This window comes from Carya illinoinensis, chromosome 8 (genome assembly GCF_018687715.1).
Source record: "Carya illinoinensis cultivar Pawnee chromosome 8, C.illinoinensisPawnee_v1, whole genome shotgun sequence".
Classification (NCBI taxonomy): domain Eukaryota; kingdom Viridiplantae; phylum Streptophyta; class Magnoliopsida; order Fagales; family Juglandaceae; genus Carya; species Carya illinoinensis.
In genome coordinates, this window is record NC_056759.1 from 19132169 (window position 1) to 19152757 (window position 20589).

The 20589-nt window shown below is 38.1% G+C and overlaps 1 protein-coding gene and 1 non-coding gene across 2 annotated transcripts; one reads left to right on the plus strand and one right to left on the minus strand.

The window, feature by feature from the left end:
• Window positions 1-9780: 9780 nt before the first annotated feature.
• Window positions 9781-10380, minus strand: LOC122274490. Its single transcript, XM_043083527.1, has 2 exons — window positions 10228-10380; window positions 9781-10182 (listed from the first exon to the last, which is right to left on the minus strand). The coding sequence occupies exons 1-2, from the start codon at window positions 10378-10380 to the stop codon at window positions 9781-9783; spliced, it is 555 nt and encodes a 184-aa protein (XP_042939461.1).
• Window positions 10381-17223: 6843 nt separating this feature from the next.
• On the plus strand, window positions 17224-17331 carry LOC122274836. The gene has a single exon (XR_006228378.1). It is a non-coding gene; the product is annotated as a small nucleolar RNA R71 (small nucleolar RNA).
• The last annotated feature ends 3258 nt before the right edge of the window (window positions 17332-20589 follow it).

Genomic DNA, 20589 nt, shown 5'->3' on the forward strand with positions numbered 1-20589 from the left:
GAGAATAGTGCAGTAGACATGGATACAAGTTTACTAGTAGAGGTGCAGTGGCTGCTAGCAGAATTCTCTGACTTGATGCCAGAGGATCTTCCTCTTGGGCTACCGCCTATGAGGGATATTCAGCATCAAATTGACCTTGTTCCTGGGTCAAGTTTGTCGAATCCACCAGCATATCGCCTCAGTCGCAAGGAGGCTAAAGAGTTGCAGCGATAGGTGGTAGAGTTGTTGGAGAGGGGCTATATCCGAGAGAGTATGAGCCCATGTGCAGTCCCTGCCCTGCTAGTGCCAAAGAAAGATGGTTCTTGGCGTATGTGTGTTGACAGCCGAGCGATCAACAGAATTACAGTGAAGTACCGGTTTCCGATTCCCCGTCTGGATGATATGTTGGATCAACTATCCGGTTCTAAGGTCTTCTCAAAAATTGACCTTAAAAGCGGATACCACCAGATCAGAATAAGGCCTGGAGATGAGTGGAAGACGGCATTTAAGACGCCACAAGGGTTGTATGAGTGGATGGTCATGCCTTTTGGGCTATCCCATGCGCCCAGCACGTTCATGAGATTTATGCATCAGGTCTTGCGGCCTTTTATGGGGAAATTCATTGTAGTTTACTTCGATGATATCCTCATTTATAGTCCGACATGGGCTTCACACTTTGATCACCTCCGTGCTGTTTTTGAGATGCTGAAAACGGAGTGCCTGTTTGTCAATCAGAAGAAGTGTTCTTTCTTCACTACTTCTGTGACTTTTCTTGGTTTTGTTGTGTCTACTGATGGTGTTCATGCAGATCAGTCAAAGATAGATGCAGTCTTGGACTGGCCCAGACCAAGGACCTTACATGACATCCGAAGTTTCCATGGATTGGCATCTTTCTACCGCCGGTTCATTAGAAATTTCAGTACTCTGATTGCCCCTATCATAGAGTGCCTCAAGGGGCGTGATTTCCAGTGGTCTGAGGAGGCAGAGGCCAGTTTTCAACTGGTCAAGCAGAAGATGACCGAGGCACCAGTTTTGGAACTCCCTGATTTTGACAAAGTGTTCGAGGTAAATTGTGATGCATCTGGCGTTGGCATTGGTGGTGTTCTGAGTCAGGCAGGTTGTCCGGTTGCTTTTTTCAGTGAGAAGCTATCGGGATCAAAGAAAAATTATTCCACTTATGATCTAGAGTTCTATGCCATAGTTCAGTCCCTGAAGCATTGGCGTCACTACCTAGTACAGAAGGAGTTTATTCTGTTTACCGATCATGAGGCCCTGAAGTACATCAATGGCCAACACAAGCTGAGTAGACGTCATGCCAAGTGGGTGGCATACTTGCAAGAATTCACCTTTACGCTGAGGCACCAAGCAGGGAGTCTGAACCGCGTCGCAGATGCCCTGAGCCGTCGTACCTTACTCCTCACCACCATGAGTACCAAAGTTGCAGGCTTTGAGACATTCACAGATATGTATGCAGCTGATCCCTTCCTTTGGAAGGATATTTCAGGAGGTAACTGATGCTCATCGTCATGATTTTGTTTTGCATAATGGGTATCTGTTTTATGGATTACAGTTGTGCATTCCAGATTGTTCATTGAGACAGCAAATTATAAGTGAGCTTCATAATGAGGGACACTTTGGCCGAGATAAGACCTTGGCCCTCATCTCTTCTGACTTTTATTGGCCCAAGTTGACTAGTGATGTGGCCCATTATGTGGACCGTTGTTATGTGTGCCAGCGGTCTAAGGGAGTTCTCACCAATGCGGGCTTGTACACTCCCTTACCTGTTCCTGAAGCTCCTTGGTTCGATGTCAACATGGATTTTGTATTGGGCTTACCCCGCACCCAAAGGGCCTCGGATTCTATCTTTGTTGTGGTTGACAGGTTTTCCAAGATGGCCCATTTTGTGGCTTGCAGGAAGACTATGGATGCTGTCCGGATTGCCCATCTTTATTTCAGGTAGATTGTGCGTTTACATGGTGTTCCTCGATCCATCACTTCAGATCGTGATACCAAGTTCATCAGTCATTTCTGGAAGAGCCTGTGGGGGAAACTGGGAACACAGTTGAGTTTTAGTAGCGCCTACCACCCCCAGACGGATGGCCAGACCGAGGTGGTGAACCGGAGTTTGGGCAACCTTTCGAGATGTTTGGCAGGAACTAAGCCGAAGCAGTGGGATTTGGCATTGCCTCAAGCAGAATTTGCCTACAACAGATCGAAAAACAGAACCACAGGCTTAAGCCCATTTGAGATTGTCTAGGGGCAGAACCCATCCGGGGTGCTGGACTTAGCCCCTATTCCACGTATAGGACGTTTCAGTCCTAAAGCAGATGAGATGGCAGAGCATCTTTGGGGTATCCATGAGCAGGTGAAACAGACCATTCATGAGAGCAATACCAAGTATAAGACTCGGGTTGACAGTCATCGTTGTCAGGTACTTTTTGATGTTGGTGATTTTGTTTGGGTTGTATTAACTCGTGATCGTTTTCCTGTTGGCGAGAACAATAAGCTTAACGATCGGAAGGTTGTGCCTTCCCAGTCACTTGAACACTTCTGATGTCTTTAATGTGAAGCACCTAAGTCCTTGTTTTGTCGATTCTGATGACACTACTCTGAACTCGAGGACGAGTTCTTTCCAGCCCGGGGCGACTGATGTAGGGGGATCCAAGACAGATGATGCTGAGCTGTCAGATTGCACCTTGATGGCCCTGAGATACCATGAGTTGGCAGATCAGCGCAAAGGCGGGAATTGATTGTGATGTGTTCCTCATTGGGGCCGTTTTGAGTGCGTTTCAGTCTTTTGGCCATAACTTTGGCTACGGGTGTCAGAATCGCACATAAGACCCCAATTCGGAAAGCTCCTTTCGGCGCGTACGTTGTCCACATGAGCATGGCTCCATGTGCCTTCTTTTCGACCTCAAATTCTGCTGTTTTCCCCTCCGAATCACTAGTTTTAGTTATTTTTTACTATTTATGGTAATATTTCGCTTGTCAGTTAGGAAGTCATTTTAAACCCGATTTGGGCTGGATTTTTTGCAAATTGCTTATTTTATTTCAAATTTCAATTTAGAGTGATTTCTGAGATTTTTCAATTTTTGGCAAAATTCGGATAAACATGATTTTTGGCTATAACAGTCCGGCTTGTGGACTGATTTTGATCATTGCTTGATTTTATAATATTCTGTTAAACCCTAGAGACCTTTCTCTCTAGTTTTGGGTGATTTTTCTCCTGTGAATCATCTGTTGGAACTAGTTTGCAGGATAATCACTATACTGTCCAGCGTCAGAGACCGTGATCCCGTACCTATTCTTTTTCCTATTATAACAGTAAATTTATTTATATATGAATTCTCATATTGTTATTAGTATTATTATTATTATTTTATTAAATTTTTTTTTAAAAGATAATGCGAGACGATTTGAACCCATTACGCATAAATTCTAATTTCTAACTAAAAGAAACATCTAATAGACATACCTTTACATTCCTTCACAAAGGACTCTCAGAGTCTGTCATCCATTTATTTAACATAACTACTTTAAACAAAAAGGGACTCAGTACCTTCAGTCTTTACAAAAGGAAACTAACTTAAAGCAAGAGAGGTTTCCATTACCCCACTATATACTTTATACCTGAAGGTATCTTTTCTAGAAGTTAACTCTATAAAACATCCCCGTGTGGGGTCCAGTATTAAAACATAAGAAACATATATTTTCATAAAAAAAAAACCAAACTACCAAGGGACTACTAAACATCGGCCCCTCCCTCCTCAGAAATACTCAGCTCCTCAGTAGATTCATCTATACCTGGACGTTTAAAACATAAACACAAAGTGAGTCTAATACTCAGTAAGTAGTACACCATGCTGTTAACTTAAGAAGTATATAGTACTTTCTTTTGAAAATATGCATCCATAAACCAATACTAATTCTGACAATACTTCCATACATATACTTACTTCTTACTATCATGCATATACTCACTTCATACTTTCATGCAAAATCTTTATTTCTTATTTTCATACATACTTATATATCATATCTTCATGCATACACTTCATTTAATCTTTCACTTTCTTGTGGCCAACACACTATTACGCCCCGTGTGTTGGGGTTAGCGGTCTTATTGGACCTAGATTCCACCCGTGGCCACAGGTTAGGAACCCCTTTCTGTCAGGGAGCAGCACTGGGTGCACTACCAATACTACTTACCCGGCATTGCAATCTGCCCATTTCTTTGATATCATTTCCTTTCATGTGGCCATTACATATTTTCATACATTAATTCATTCCTTTTCTTTCTTTGAAATCAACATTTTCAATATCTTCCTTAGTCCGATGAATATGCTTTTATTTTGGAAAATAGCATTTTATGTCATGCTTACATATAAATAAAATCTTAGTTATTTCAAGAAGCATATATAAAAATTTCATGACTTAGGGACTACATGCATGCATTACCATATATACATACAATCAATTATAATCAATAGGATACTTAACAGGGGATACCAAGAAAGGCTTGTATATAATATAAACTCATTTATTCTTTAATTAGAGGAACGTTTGGAAAGAGATAGAGAAATATTCTTCCACAAGAGAACTTGATGTGGGCGCATGGTCATAGCTACTTACCTCAATCCGCTGCAATCCCTTTAATTTTAGAAAATCCTAATCCAATAAATAACAAGTGTGTTAAAACTCATCCAACAATCCTTTAGATCCCCTTTTAACGATGGCTAAAATATTAAAAATCTAACATCGTTTTCTACCCTTAATGTTACCTCAATTAACTACCCTCTCGACAAATCCTTACAAGAGTAACATAAGAAAATAGTTAATTTAGTTAACATAACATCAAAACAACTCCATATATGCATTTAATCACTTAAAACAAAACATAATTATATATATACACAAAACAGAACATTAAAACAGTCTTATATATATAATTAATCCCTTAAAACAGAGCATATATGTAGATATACAAAACATAACAACAAAACATCCCCATATAAATACTTAATCCTTTAAAACAGAGCATATATGTATATATATAAAACATAACATCAAAACATAAACTAAACAATTTAGTTAGCTTTCAAAATCACATTAAATCACATTAAACAATTTACCTTAAGCTCCTAGATTCTTTCAAGAGGTGAAGTGAAGGTCTAAAGCTTGAAGAAAATGAGAGGAGTTTGATTTCTTGAAGAGGAGAAGAAAAGAGGGAAGTGGCATTGGCTAGCAAGGAAAGAGAGATGAAGAAGACTTGTTCTTCATTTGTTAGATGTAGACTGATGGGTTTGAAGGGGTTCATTTGTTAGGTATAGACTGATGGGTTTGAAGAGAAAATCCTTCATCTATTAGGTGTAGACCGATGGGTTTGAAGATAAAATCCTTCATCTATTAGGTGTAGACCGATGGGTTTGAAGATAAAATCCTTCATCTATTAGGTGTAATCCTTCATCTATTAGGTGTAGACCGATGAGTTTGAAGATAAAATCCTTCATCTATTAGGTGTAGACCGATGAGTTTGAAGAGAAAATCCTTCATTTATTAGGTGTAGACCGATGGGTTTGAAGATAAAATCCTTCATCTATTATGTGTAGACCAATGGTTCATAAGAGAAGAAGGCTTAGTTAAATTTTGGTCATTAAAAGCTTAAGGAAATGGAGGGTTAGGATTAGATTTCGGAAGATAACTATTCCAATTACCAATCCAATGGTGGGAATCATTTGTGCTCTTTCATAAATCATAAAATTTTAGGATTTAAGGAGAAAATACTACAAGGCCTTAAAATCATGTACTTAATTTATTTTAACAACCCACATAAAAGTAAAAACACACCCATCTAAATAAAATAATAAAAATCTTTACATGAACATATTTAACTTAAGGAATAAAATAAAATGACGTAAAAACTTACATAGTAAGACTAGGGTATTACAACTCTCCCCACCTTAAAATAATCTCGTCCTCGAGATTTAACTTACCTTAAAGAAAAAGAGTGGGATATTTAATCCTCACGTCGTCTTCATGTTCCCATGTTGCCTATTGCTCAGTGTGGTGGTTCCAAAGTATTTGACCATTGGAATGGTTTTATTGCGAAGTACTCGAACCTCCTGATCTAAGATTCGGACCGGTGCTTCCTCGTATGAGAAATCTTTATGCACTTGGAGAGGTGCATAATCCAACACATGTGTAGGGTCATGTACATATTTTCGAAGCATTGAAACATGGAAAACATTATGCATGACTGAAAATTCTGGGGGTAGTGCGAGTCGATATGCAACTGCTCCTATCTTTTCAAGAATCTCAAATGGGCCTATGTATCTTGGGGTTAATTTTCCTTTCTTGCCGAAACTCATAACTCCTTTCATTGGAGCTACCCGAAGGAATACTTTGTCTCCTACCTCAAAGTGTAGCTCCCTTCTTGAGCTAGGGCAAGCCTCTTTCTAATGATAGCTACTTTTTCTTGCATATTTTGAACTAAGTCAGGGCCTAGCATCTTTTTCTCACCAAACTCGTCCCAATAAAGGGGCGATCTACATTTGCGCCCATACAAAACTTCATATGGTGCCACATTGATACTCTCTTGGTGACTATTATTGTAGGCAAATTCAACTAATGGTAAGTATTTTATCCAACTTTCCTTGAAATCCAAGACACATGCCCGTAACATATCTTCAAGAATTTGAATTGTTCTCTCCGACTGCCCATCTGTCTGAGGGTGGAAAGCAGTGCTATAAATCAATTCTGTCCCCAAGTTCCTTTGCACACTCCTCCAAAATGCTGAAGTAAACCGTGAGTCCCTATCCGATACTATCTTGGACGGAACTCCGTGCAACCTAACTATCTCCTTGACATATATCTCTGCCAACTTGCTCATCGAGTAAGTCATCTGAATTGGTATGAAGTGGGCTGATTTCGATAATCTATTGAGAATCACCCACACAGAATCTTGTCCTCCTTGGGCTTTAGGAAATCTAGTTACAAAATCCATGCTGATTTCATCCCATGTCCAAACTGGTATTGGTAGTGGCTGTAGTACTCCCGAGGGTCTTTGATGCTTAGCCTTAACTTGCTGGCATGTCAGGCATTGAGCTACAAAGTTAGCCACGTCTCGTTTCATGCTGCTCCACCAGTAGTGTTGTCTCAAGTCTCGATACATTTTGGTACAACCTAGATGCACTGTGTATAGAGACCGATGTGCTTCCCTTAATATTAAATCCCTTAGTTCCTTTTTAGCTAGTACACACAATCTTCCTTTAAACCGCAATGATTCATCACCAGAAATCACAAAATCAGGTTGTTTTCCTTCTAAAATATCTGCTTTGATCTTCTGGAGGTTAAGGTCTTCACTTTGAGCAGCTTTAATTTGGTCCAATATTATCGGGCCCAGAATTAGGCTATTCAGCCTTGCTTGTACATCCTTCACCATTTCCACTCCCAGCTTCTCCATATCTAGAAGAACAAATTTCTGGGGAGTATACATGCTCCTGAGAGTGCCAGAAGAAGACTTCCGACTAAGAGCGTCGGCAACTACATTAGCTTTGCCGGGATGGTAGTTGATATTACAATCATAATCTTTCAATAACTCTAACCATCTACGCTGCCTCATATTTAACTCTTTTTAGTGAAGAAATATTTTAGACTCTTGTGGTCTGTATAAATTTCACAATGTTCCCCATAAAGGTAATGTCGCCATATCTTTAAGGCAAATACCACAGCAGCCAACTCTAAATCATGGGTTGGGTAGTTGCGCTCATAATCCTTAAGTTGACGCAAAGCATACGCTACGACTTTTCCATGCTGCATAAGAACACACCCCAACCCTTTGTGTGAGGTATCGCTGTATATCACAAATCCTTCCGTACCCAAAGGTATAGTAAGAACAGGTGCCGTCACAAGTTTCTCCTTGAGCTCCTGAAAGCTTTTCTCACATTCTGTCGTCCATATGAATTCCTCACCCTTTAGGGTCAAGGTCGTTAAAGGAACTGCGATGCGAGAAAACCCTCCAACAAATCTTCGATAATACCCCGCAAGACTAAGGAAGCTTCTAATTTCTTGAATAGTTTTTGGTCTAGGCCATTCCACTATCGCCTCCACCTTTGTAGGATCTACGGAAATACCATCCTTTGAAATTATATGACCAAGAAAAGAAATCTTTTGTAACCAAAACTCACACTTATTCAACTTAGCATATAATTTCTTCTCCCGCAAAACTTGAAGAACAACCTCCAAATGCTTCACATGTTCTTCCGGGGTTCTTGAATAAATAAGAATGTCATCAATAAATACTATTACAAACTGATCAATATACTTCTTAAAGACACGATTCATCAAGTCCATGAAAGCCGCTGGGGCGTTAGTCAATACAAAGGATATCACTAAAAATTCATAATGTCCATATCTCGTTCTAAAAGTAGTCTTTGGAATATCCTCCGCCTTAATCTTCAACTGATGGTACCCTGATCGGAGATCAATCTTTCAAAATACTTGGGATCCTTGAAGTTGATCAAATAAATCATCAATCCGTGGTAGAGGATACCGATTCTTAACGGTCACCCTATTAAGTTCTCTATAATCAATACAAAGTCGCAACGACCCATCCTTCTTTTTCACAAAGAGAACTGGTGCACCCCACGGTGATACACTAGGGCGAATAAAGCCTTTTTCCAACAATTCTTGCAATTGATCCTTAAGCTCCTTGAGCTCTACAGGTGCCATCCGGTATGGCGTTTTAGAGATAGGTGCCGTTCCCGGAATGATATCTATAGAGAACTCAATCTCCCTATCCGGAGGTAAGCCAGGTAGTTCGTCTGGAAAAACATCAGGAAAATCCTTCACCACCCCTATATTTTGCAACTTAGGCCCATTTGGTTGTGGCATTACTAAACTAGCAAGAAATCCTGCACAACCCTTCCTTAACATAGTGGTGGCCTTTAATGCTGAGATCACCTTCGGCATAATACTCTTAGTCGCAGCACAGAAACGGAACTCTAACTCACCTGGTGGTCTAAAGATTACTTCCTTCTTGAAGCACTCCAAGCTAGCATGGTATTGAGACAACCAATCCATGCCCAAAATCACATCGAACTCCTCCATATCAAATAATATCAAATCAGCAAGGAGATGTCGATCTTGTATCTTTATCGCACAACCCTTCAGCACAAATTGACAAATCATGGATTTCCCGAGAGGTGAAGAAATAGACATCACTGGCTCAAGAGGTTCAGGTGCTCTCTCACTCAGGCATGCATATTTACGGGATATAAATGAATGCGTAGCACCAGAATCAAATAGTACTAAAGCACAATGCGAAAACAGGGGAAGAATACCTGTTACCACATTAGGAGAAGTATCAGCATCATCAAATGTTAATGCGAAAACTCGAGCCGGTGCTGGATTCTTCTGCCCTTGATTCTACACTTGAGTATTAGGGGCCACAAGCATTGTACACTCCCGTGCCAAATGACCTATCTTACCACATTTAAAGTAGATGTTAGTCCCCATAAGGCACTTCCCGGCATGACGTTTGCCACAATTTTGGCATGCGGGGTGAGGCGCTGTTGTACCACGTTGGGGAGGTTTGACCACTTGGATTGGCTTGGGCATCGGGCTATACATAGGTCTCTTGCCCTTATTTTGCTCCATGGCATAAAATGGCCTCTTCCTTTGATTGAATTCCCCTGCCCGGACTCATAAATTCTCCTTAAGTATCATTGCTCTATCTGCCAAGTCCGTGAACTTTCTAATTTTCAATGCAAGAAGGGAGTCCATAATTCTGGGGTTTAGGCCTCACTCAAACTTCTCGGCCTTCAGTGCCTCGGTGTGGACCAAGTGTGGGGCAAATCTCGACAACTCCACAAATTTTGATGCATACTGTCTCACTGTCATTGTCCCTTGTTTCAAGTTAGCAAACTCTCGGGCCTTGGCCTCTCGAATGGATACAGGAAAGAACCGGTCATTAAATGCCTCTTTAAATTTATTCCATGATATAGGGGTAGCTTCACCCAATTCCTGCTGAATAAATCCGCGAGTGGCCTTCCACCACCCATTGGCCACATCAGCCAAGTTATATGCTGCAAATTCTACCTTTTGTTCCTCGGTACAGCTGATTACACTGAAAATTTTCTCCAAGCGCTCTAACCAATTATCTGCATCTAATTCCGTACCCTTGCCATCAAACAACGGAGGATGCTATTTGCAGAATCGATCAAAAGCAGTCAGATGTGGGAATTGTACTTGCATGGCGGTTTGCCCACTAGTGAAAGCCTCTATAAGGCGAGTTGCCGCATCCATAAGGTTTTCTGAATCTCTAGGAGATTCTTGTTGATCTTCAGGATTATGGACACTGGGCTGCCCTCGACGTTTATAGTTATTGTGTTGCGTTGCCATACTAGAACATGGATAACAATAGCATTAGCAAAAACTCATACAAAGTAGCATACATAACTTGAAATCTCTTTACAAAATTCATATCATGCAATAAGAAATACCATTTGAACCTGCTATGGAGCTTGGCATGCTTTAGAGAGAGGGCCTTAGCCTAGTTTACTCCTAAAGTCTACAGGACTTCTTAACCTTTTGCTCTGATACCAAGATTTGTCACAACCCCATCCTATCAAGAGGGAGACCGTGATCCCGTACCTTTTCTTTTTCCTATTATAACAGTAAATTTATTTATATATGAATTCTCATATTGTTATTAGTATTATTATTATTATTTTATTAATTTTTTTAAAAGATAATGTGAGACGATTCGAACGCATCACGCATAAATTCTAATTTCTAACTGAAAAAAACATCTAATAGACATACCTTTACATTCCTTTACAAAGGACTCTCAGAGTCCGTCATCTATTTATTTAACATAACTACTTTAAACAAAAAGGGACTCAGTTCCTTCAGTCTTTACAAAAGGAAACTAACTTAAAACAGGAGAGGTTTCCATTACCCCACTATATATTTTATACCCAAAGGTATCTTGTCTAGAAGTTAACTCAATAAAACATCCTCGTGTGGGGTCCAGTATTAAAACATAAGAAACATATATTTTCATAAAAAGAAACCAAACTACCAAGGGATTACTAAACATCGGCCCCTCCCTCCTCAGAAATACTCAGCTCCTCAGTAGATTCATCTGTACCTGGACGTTTAAAACATAAACACAAAGTGAGTCTAATACTCAGTAAGCAGTACACCATTCTGTAAACTTAATAAGCATATAGTACTTTCTTTTGAAAACATGCATCCATAAACCAATACTAATTCTGACAATACTTCCATACATATACTTACTTCTTACTATCATGCATATACTCACTTCATACTTTCATGCAAAATCTTTATTTCTTATTTTCATACATACTTATATATCATATCATCATGCATACACTTCATTTAATCTTTCACTTTCTTGTGGCCAACACACTATTACGCCCCGTGTGTTGGGGTTAGCGGTCCTATTGGACCTGGATTCCACCCGTGGCCACAGGTTAGGAACCCCTTTCTGTCAGGGAGCAGCACTGGGTGCACTACCAATACTACTTACCTGGCATTGCAATCTGCCCATTTCTTTGATATCATTTCCTTTCATGTGGCCATTACATATTTTCATACATTAATTCATTCCTTTTCTTTCTTTGAAATCAACATTTTCAATATCTTCCTTAGTCCGATGAATATGCTTTTATTTTGGAAAATAGCATTTTATGTCATGCTTACATATAAATAAAATCTTAGTTATTTCAAGAAGCATATATAAAAATTTCATGACTTAGGGACTACATGCATGCATTACCATATATACATACAATCAATTATAATCAATAGGATACTTAACAGGGGCTACCAAGAAAGGCTTGTACATAATATAAACTCATTTATTCTTTAATTAGAGGAACGTTTGGAAAGAGATAGAGAAATATTCTTCCACAAGAGAACTTGATGTGGGCGCATGGTCATAGCTACTTACCTCAATCCACTGCAATCCCTTTAACTTCAGAAAATCCTAATCCAATAAATAACAAGTGTGTTAAAACTCATCCAACAATCCTTTAGATCCCCTTTTAACGATGGCTAAAATATTAAAAATCTAACATTGTTTTCTATCCTTAATGTTACCTCAATTAACTACTCTCTCGACAAATCCTTACAAGAGTAACATAAGAAAATAGTTAATTTAGTTAACATAACATCAAAACAACTCCATATATGCATTTAATCACTTAAAACAGAACATAATTATATATATACACAAAATAGAACATGAAAACAGCCTTATATATATAATTAATCCCTTAAAACAGAGCATATATGTAGATATACAAAACATAACATCAAAACATTCCCATATAAATACTTAATCCCTTAAAACAGAGCATATATGTATATATATAAAACATAACATCAAAACATAAACTAAACAATTTAGTTAGCTTCTAAAATCACATTAAATCACATTAAACAATTTACCTTAAGCTCCTAGATTCTTTCAAGAGGTGAAGTGAAGGTCCAAAGCTTGAAAAAAATGAGAGGAGTTTGATTTCTTGAAGAGGAGAAGAAAAGAGGGAAGTGGCGTTGGCTAGCATGGAAAGAGAGATGAAGAAGACTTGTTCTTCATTTGTTAGGTGTAGACCGATGGGTTTGAAGGGGTTCATTTGTTAGGTGTAGATCGATGGATTTGAAGAGAAAATCCTTCATCTATTAGGTGTAGACCGATGGGTTTGAAGATAAAATCCTTCATCTATTAGGTGTAGACCGATGGGTTTGAAGATAAAATCCTTCATCTATTAGGTGTAGACCGATGAGTTTGAAGATAAAATCCTTGATCTATTAGGTGTAGACCGATGGGTTTGAAGAGAAAATCCTTTATCTATTAGGTGTAGACCGATGGGTTTGAAAATAAAATCCTTCATTTATTATGTGTAGACCAATGGTTCATAAGAGAAGAAGGCTTAGTTAAATTTTGGTCATTAAAAGCTTAAGGAAATTGAGGGTTAGGATTAGATTTAGGAAGATAACTATTCCAATTACCAATCCAATGGTGGGAATCATTTGTGCTCTTTCATAAATCATAAAATTTTAGGATTTAAGAAGAAAATACTACAAGGCCTTGAAATCATGTACTTAATTTATTTTAACAACCCACATAAAAGTAAAAACACACCCATCTAAATAAAATAATAAAAATCTTTACATGAACATATTTAACTTAAGGAATAAAATAAAATGACGTAAAAACTCACATAGTAAGACTAGGGTATTGCATATAGAGTGCACTTTTGCACACTCATCACACCCCCCAACTTACTCTTTGCTAGTCCCTAGCAATTTTTATGTCAAAACAACGAAAGAGACCAAAGAAAATCACACATAAAGGCCATCAAGTCACACTTTTCAGATTCACATATCAAAACAATCTAAGGAATCCAATAACCCATCAAGATCAATCCACCTATAGCAATCCACAGAGTGTGTGTGTTCTCCAAGCCATAACCATCGTACCACTAACCTTGACACATGCAACATCAAGAACATCTTAAGCAAAAGGTTCAACTCCATAACTCACGGGTATAATAGTGTTTCGTGTAAAGGCTCTCTCTATGGAGTTGACAATGGGTGTATACACACTCTCATGGAAAATTAGGCAATTATGTACAAGCAACAAGCAAACATTGATCTTATGATAGGAACACTAACAAATGAGACTTCCATCAATCTTTCCAACAGCTTACTTAGGATCTGAATGGTCAACAAAAAAGGTTGTAATGTGGCTTGGTTTTGGGGTTATATACAAAAAAAAAAAAAAAAAGATGAAAGGGATTCAAAAACTTCCAAGTACATACAAAGGGAATTTTATTAAATATCTTAATAGACCACACTTCTCACTTGATATACTCTCTAACTTTTCAGATTATCAAATAATAATGCTTTTCCTTCTTCTTCCTCTTTTTTTTTTTTTTTTCAAAAATTTGATGGACAAACACATGCCACTTTTGTATTCTTTCCATCTCTACCAACTTCTTTTTTTTTTTTTTTTGGAGCTCACTCAATTGAACACTTTGCAACTTGTACTCTTCTCTTTTTTCTGTCATCTTCTTCTTCTTCTTAATTGAAAATGATAAAATTAAAGAAAGAAAATATAAATTCCACACCTAGTATACACTTGGAAGTAAAAAGGGTAAGAAAATCTGTGTATAGGTTATACTCCAATGTGGAGAGGCATGGATGATATGGGCATATGAAAAGAAAAAGCTACAAGTGTTTATTGGCTCAAAGTTGGCTACTAGGGGTCTATGATGGAAAGGATAGCTTGAAAGGCTCAAACGTTAATCCTAAATTGACCTTCATCATATCCCAAGTATATACACCATTGTACCGCAAACCATGTAATGATATTCTCAAAAGAAGTGCCCAATTCAACAGATCAATGAACACTTATCACAATTTACTGCATTTGTATGCTCTCAATCCTCTCCAAACTCACATGAATACTTAAGCAAAAGAGTTCTCTAACTACATGTGTCAAACCACCATCTTACCACAAAACTTGGATAAGTGCATTAAGGATTCTGTGAATGTTTCAGCAAAAAATGATTTGGTGGGTTTGGTGAATTCACGAAGATGGCTATGAATGAGAATGAGTACACATGTGAAAATGATGCACGTGTGATGCAAATTAAAAAAAAAATTTGACACATGAAAATATGCCACAGAGTTCCAACAATCATTTTAAATACTGAATTTGCACCACCACCCCCCAACTTAAATGAAACATTGTCCTCAATGTTTAAGAATCAAAATTGAATGGGGAGTAACTGAAAATGGTAGAATACACCTGATGAGTGACGTGGGTAGCTCACTAAACACCAAAGATGGTAATTTGAAATGATGAAATGAAACTATCCTGTAATCAAAAACAAAGAAAACAACAGAAAACAAAAAGGAAAAGAAAGAAAATAAGAAAAAGCAAAAACAAAACAAAGCAAAACAAAATAAATAAAGAAACACATACCTTGGTGGTGTGGTCAAGGTTGATAGATTGGATCCACAAGTGGAATGTCTTCCACTTCCGGAACTTGCCTATCAATTAATATTTTAAGGCGTTGACCATTTACTTTAAAGATCCGACCATCCTTAGGATCCTATATTTCTACCACCCCATTTACAAAAACATTTTTCACTAGAAATGGGTCAGTCAACCTAAACCAAAGTTTTCCTTTGTGCTTGTGAGATCCAAAATCATATAAGCATATTTGGTCATTAGGTTTAAACCTCTTCCTAAGAATATTTTTATCATGAAACATTTTCATTTTAACCTTATAGACTTTAGACTTAGGCAAAGATTTCAATTTAACTCTTGATGCTTTCATACTTATAGGAATCTATTTTCCACATTTCTTAGGCAACTCCTCAAATTTTTGTTGCCAAACCTGTGTGCCATAATCCTAAGTTTCATCAAAAACAACACAAATATCAATAACAACAGATGAATCACTAACAGATGTATTAAACTTAGAATTCACAAGGGAATATTCAAGGGGATCAAAATCATGAGTTGTGTGAACTCCCTTGTCAATGAGTGCATCAATCATATACGTTTGGTGGCACTTGTCATTTGTTGGCTGCTTCTCAATATGGAAAATGTTGACCTCCATGGTCATGTTTCCAAAAGATAACTTCATCAACCCATTCCTGCAATTTATAAGTGCATTAGCCGTAGCAAGGAAAGATCTACCTAATATGAGAGGAACTTTAGAGTTAGACTCAACAACTGATTGAGTGCCCAAAATTAAGAAATCAACAGGATAATAAAACTTGTCAATTTGGATCAAAACATCCTAAACTATCCCTCTCGGTTTCTTAACTGAACGATCAGCCAACTGAAACACGACAGAACTAGGCTTAATTTCACCCAAACCAAGTTGCAAATAAATGGAATAAGGCATCAAATTAACACTAGCTCCTAGATCTTGCAAGGCTTGCCCAAACTCATGATTCCCAATATTACATGCAATGGTTGGACAACCAGGATCCTTGTACTTAGGAGGAATTCGCTGCTCAATTAGAGCACTAACTTGCTCTGTCAGAAATGCTGTCTTCTTAACATGGTGCTTCCTCTTAACTGTACACAAATCTTTAAGAACTTTTGCATAAGTGGGAACTTGTTTAATAACATGCAAAAGAGGAAGGTTAATCTTTACCTGCCTGAGGTTCTCCAAGATTTCATTACTAGGATCCAAAGTTCGCATACCAGATTTTAAAGCTTGAGGAAACGGTACCTTAACTGGACTCTTGATTACCTAGGCATCCTTGGGGAACTCAGTGCTATCATTGCTTTGTTCCTCTTCAACATCCTCTTGCTTATCAGTTGTTGGGATTTGTAAGGACTTACAACTTCTTGTCATAATGGCATTGACTTCTTTTAAATTTTTTTGTGCCATATGCTGACCTTGGGGTGCGGATTGAGCTTGAGAAGGAAACTTGCCACGCTCATTCACACTCAAGGAGCTCATTATCTTGGATATATGACTCTTTATCTCTTTGTTTTCTTCAACAACCTGCATAATCAAATATTCAAACTTTTGATTAGTTTTACTCTGTGCCTCAATAAAAGCATGCAAAGTGTCTTCTAAAGGACTCCTAGAAGATGAAGGTGCATGATATGGTGCAGGATATGATCTAGGGGGTTGTGCAAGCGGCTGGTTTTCAGACTTCCAGCTAAAATTAGGGTGATTACGCCACCCAAGATTGTAGGTATCAGAGAAAGGTGCAACAGGCTTCATGTACATACCTAAGGCATTACAATGTTCCTCATACATCCCTCTCATCTTAGCAAATGTGGGACACTCTTGGGCAAGGTGATCTACCCCACCACACACAAAACATCGTCCAAGAGACTCTGCATGATTAGCCACATGTGTTGGCTTTAACTCTTTATTCTTCAACACCTCTAGCTCCCTAGTGAGCATCTCAACCTTAGCTTTTAGGTTATCTTCTTCCCTGAGATGGTAAATTCCACCACCATTTAGGTTTCCTGCAGGTCGTGACCTATTTGTGCTATCAGTAGCACTAAGTCCAGTCCAAGTGTGAGCTTTTTCGGCAAGCTCATTGAGGTATTCTATGGCCTCATCAGGATCTTTCTGTAAGAACTCACCATTACACATCATCTCCACAAATTGACGCTCTCTAGGTGTAAGTCCCTCATAAAAATAGCTCACTAAGCACCAATTCTCATACCCATGGTGAGGACACATACTCAATAGCTCCTTAAATCTCTCCCAAGACTGATACAAAGTCTCACTGTCCTTTTGTACAAAGGTGGAGATTTGCCTTTTTAAAGCATTGGTCTTATGTTGGGGAAAGTATTTATTAAAGAAGACCTTGAGTCATCTCATTCCATGACTCAATAGATCGTGGTCTCAAAGCGTATAGCCAACTCTTAGCTCTATCCTTCAAGGAGAAAGGAAAGAACTTAAGTCTCACAATGTCATCAGTTGCATTTTGACTATGAAAAGTCGCAACTACTTCCTCAAACTCCCTAATGTGCACATATGGATTTTCATTTTCCAAGCCATGAAAAGTAGGGAGTAACTGTATCATCCCTGTTTTAAAATCCAATTGGCGAATATTAGCTGGAAACATGATGCATGATGGTGTGGCTGTGAGTGCAGGGTGGAGGTAATCCTGAAGGGTCCTAGTGGGTTGATCTTCATGTTCACTCATTTTCTCAGAATTAGAAGAATTTTCAAACAAATGATCAGAAAAGTTAAACTCAGACTCTAACACAGGTCTACAAGCAAACCGACCAAAGGCGTCTCTATACCTGTGCATGCAAGGTAGAGAAAAATGCAACACTAAAAAAAAACTACAAAAAGAAATAGAAAAAAAAATGCAGCAAGCTAAAAGAGGGAACGAAGTTACCGCCTTTACAAACTGTTGAAAAGAAAAACTCTCTCACAATTCTTCTACTGTCTCCCCGGCAACAGCGCCAAAATTTGATTACTCCCAAAGAATAACGCGGTAGTTGTAGCATAGCTTTGGGGTGTCGATTCCACAGGGAGACAAATTAAAAGAATAGCAAGAGGAACAAAGAAACTAAAGAAAAATATTAAATAAGTAATAGAGAACAAAGATTAATTTTAAATGTAAATTCAAGTGATGCAAAGTGATTAATAGAAAAAGTACTCAAATTTGACAAACAGTAGAGCGTCGGGAATCCCTTGCACAAATCTGGTATTTTAATTATTTTTAATTCATTGGATAACTCAATTAGGAACTCAATTCCCGCAATTCCCAATCGGAAGGTATAGATTTATAAACCAGACTTAAATAAAATGTAACCCTTTGAAAAAACATTCACCACTTTTAAAAAACGTGAATTACTACCCCTATTGATAAAATCTAATGACGACAATATACTCAGGAAGCGATATTACAGCAAAAAACTAAATCAATATAGATAAATAATTGATCCAAACATAATCAAAGAACTAATCCATTCAATAGAAAAAGCATGACTGAATCCATAAACACAATAAATTCTATGATTATTCGGAGAAGAAAACATCAATGATGAATTGAGAATGATAAAACAAAAGAGTCTTAGCAATTGAAAATCAAATACATGAATCCGATATGTGAGTAAAAAGATACAGTCAAAAGACTAAAGTATGTCCAGACTATCTCCTAGCGAATTTTGGACTTGGACTTCTTGTGGTTTCATTTTCTGATTTTTTTCTTTTTCTTTTCTTCCAAATTGCTCTCAAACCCCATGAATGTCCTCCTTTGAATTTAACTGGGCTTGACTTGCTCTTTTATAAACTCTGAAATTAGACATCAAAAAACTGCTTAGGAGTATCCCAACATAAATAGAAATTCAATTTAAGAATACACATTAATTCCTATGATTTCTATTCACATTTTAGCATTTTAGTCCAATAATAGGGCATATAGAGTGCACTTTCGCACACTCATCAAGAAGAATCAAGAAGGCAGTCAAAATCAAGACAATTTTTATTCAAAACAGTTGGCCTCTGTGTTTTTCTCTTTTGATTTTTTTGGTTTTATTCTCTACATCAATGCAACCCCCTGCACCTATAAGCTAACTCTTACACCTCACCATGAAGAAATCATGAAAATATAGGGTACAACTCAGCTGACCAAACATGACACAAAGCTGAAAATTTCACTCATCACTCCACCTCCCATCCCCACCAATCCAGAAGTGTCATCTTCATCCAAGGCCAATGTCCTCCTCCCAACTTGAAGCCTATAAATAGCTTCCTCACTTACTCATTTCTTCACACCTCTTTTCCAAGCCTTCTCTTGAGTCTTGAGAGCATTTTTCCACCTTAGTGAGCAATAGAGCAAAACTGAGTGAGTTTCTTGAGAGTTCTTGAGTGAAGTTGTTTTGGGAGCTTTAATGCCCATGATTGCTATTAGTAATCTTGCATTGTCTTTTGTTAAGTGCTAGAATGACATGTTAGGCTTTAATTTATGGCATGGGAATGAGGTTTTGATTGAATTAGTTAAGGTTTAGCATGTTAATGTCAAACCGGGTCAGATCTGATGTTGTCATGAAATAAATTACTTTGGGTCAACTCTTTAACCATGGCCTGATTTGATTTGATTTTATATGATTCATAAATGTCTTAGAATGAATTTTTAAGGCTTAATTTTGAAGTTGGATGCATGCCATAATTGGCTAGGATTCTATCTTGTGTTGATCATCTAGCATGTATCGGTTTTTATTAGTTTATGCTTAACTTATGGAAGTTTTGCTTATTTTACCTAAGCTTGAAAATCTGCATTGAGAATGGCCTTGTGATTGGGATAAGAATGAAAATGCATGATTATATTAAGTTTTAAAACATTTGTAGGTGAATAAACTAGAAACATCATGCATGCTTAATGGATGGATTAGTCAAAATTAAGGTCTTAATGCCATGTGTAAGTGTTTGGATGAACTTGTATGACCTGATGGCTCAGTTCTAATTATCCCTAAAGTTATAATTACTATTGTCACTTGATAAATTTGAGTAGACATGCATCCATAGATGTTGAATAGTTGAAATCACATCTAGGTCTTAACAGAATGCATGCCACGGGTTGGGTGAGTGTATAGGCCTTAATAGAATCCATGCCACAGGTTGAGTGTGATCGGCATAGTGTGTTGAGTCATGTCTTGCACAAAAGTAAATCAGTTTTGGCTCTACTTAGGACAGCTTTGAGTCAAGGTTCACCATGATGACTGGTGGGGCTCTTAGGGATTGGAGGAGGAGGGAGGTGGCTTGTGGGGGTGGTTCAATGCACAAACCAGTTAGGCACTCAATTAGGCTTCCAATGGGAACCAATTGGATCAATTTGGATTGGTTGTTTTGGAGTCAACCTAGTAGGACTTTGAGTCTAGGGGTAGGCCAGAAAAATCTGGACATAAGGTCCATATATTAACCCACTCCAAAGCCCACATACATCTAAGGCATGCACTTTTGGCCCAAGCAACCTTGAAGCCCAGTGCCTTGTCTTTTATTTCAGTCTTCTAATTAAAGCCCACATACACCATACCATTGGTTTCTCTCAAGCACAAGAAGTGCCACACAC

Coding starts and splice junctions, on each gene's coding strand:
- LOC122274490 (XM_043083527.1), bottom strand. CDS start 10,380: ATGGCAACGCAACACAATAACTATAAACGTCGAGGGCAGCCCAGTGTC. Junction 10,183..10,227: donor GTGGGCAAACCGCCATGCAA/GTACAATTCCCA, acceptor TTCTGCAAATAG/CATCCTCCGTTGTTTGATGG.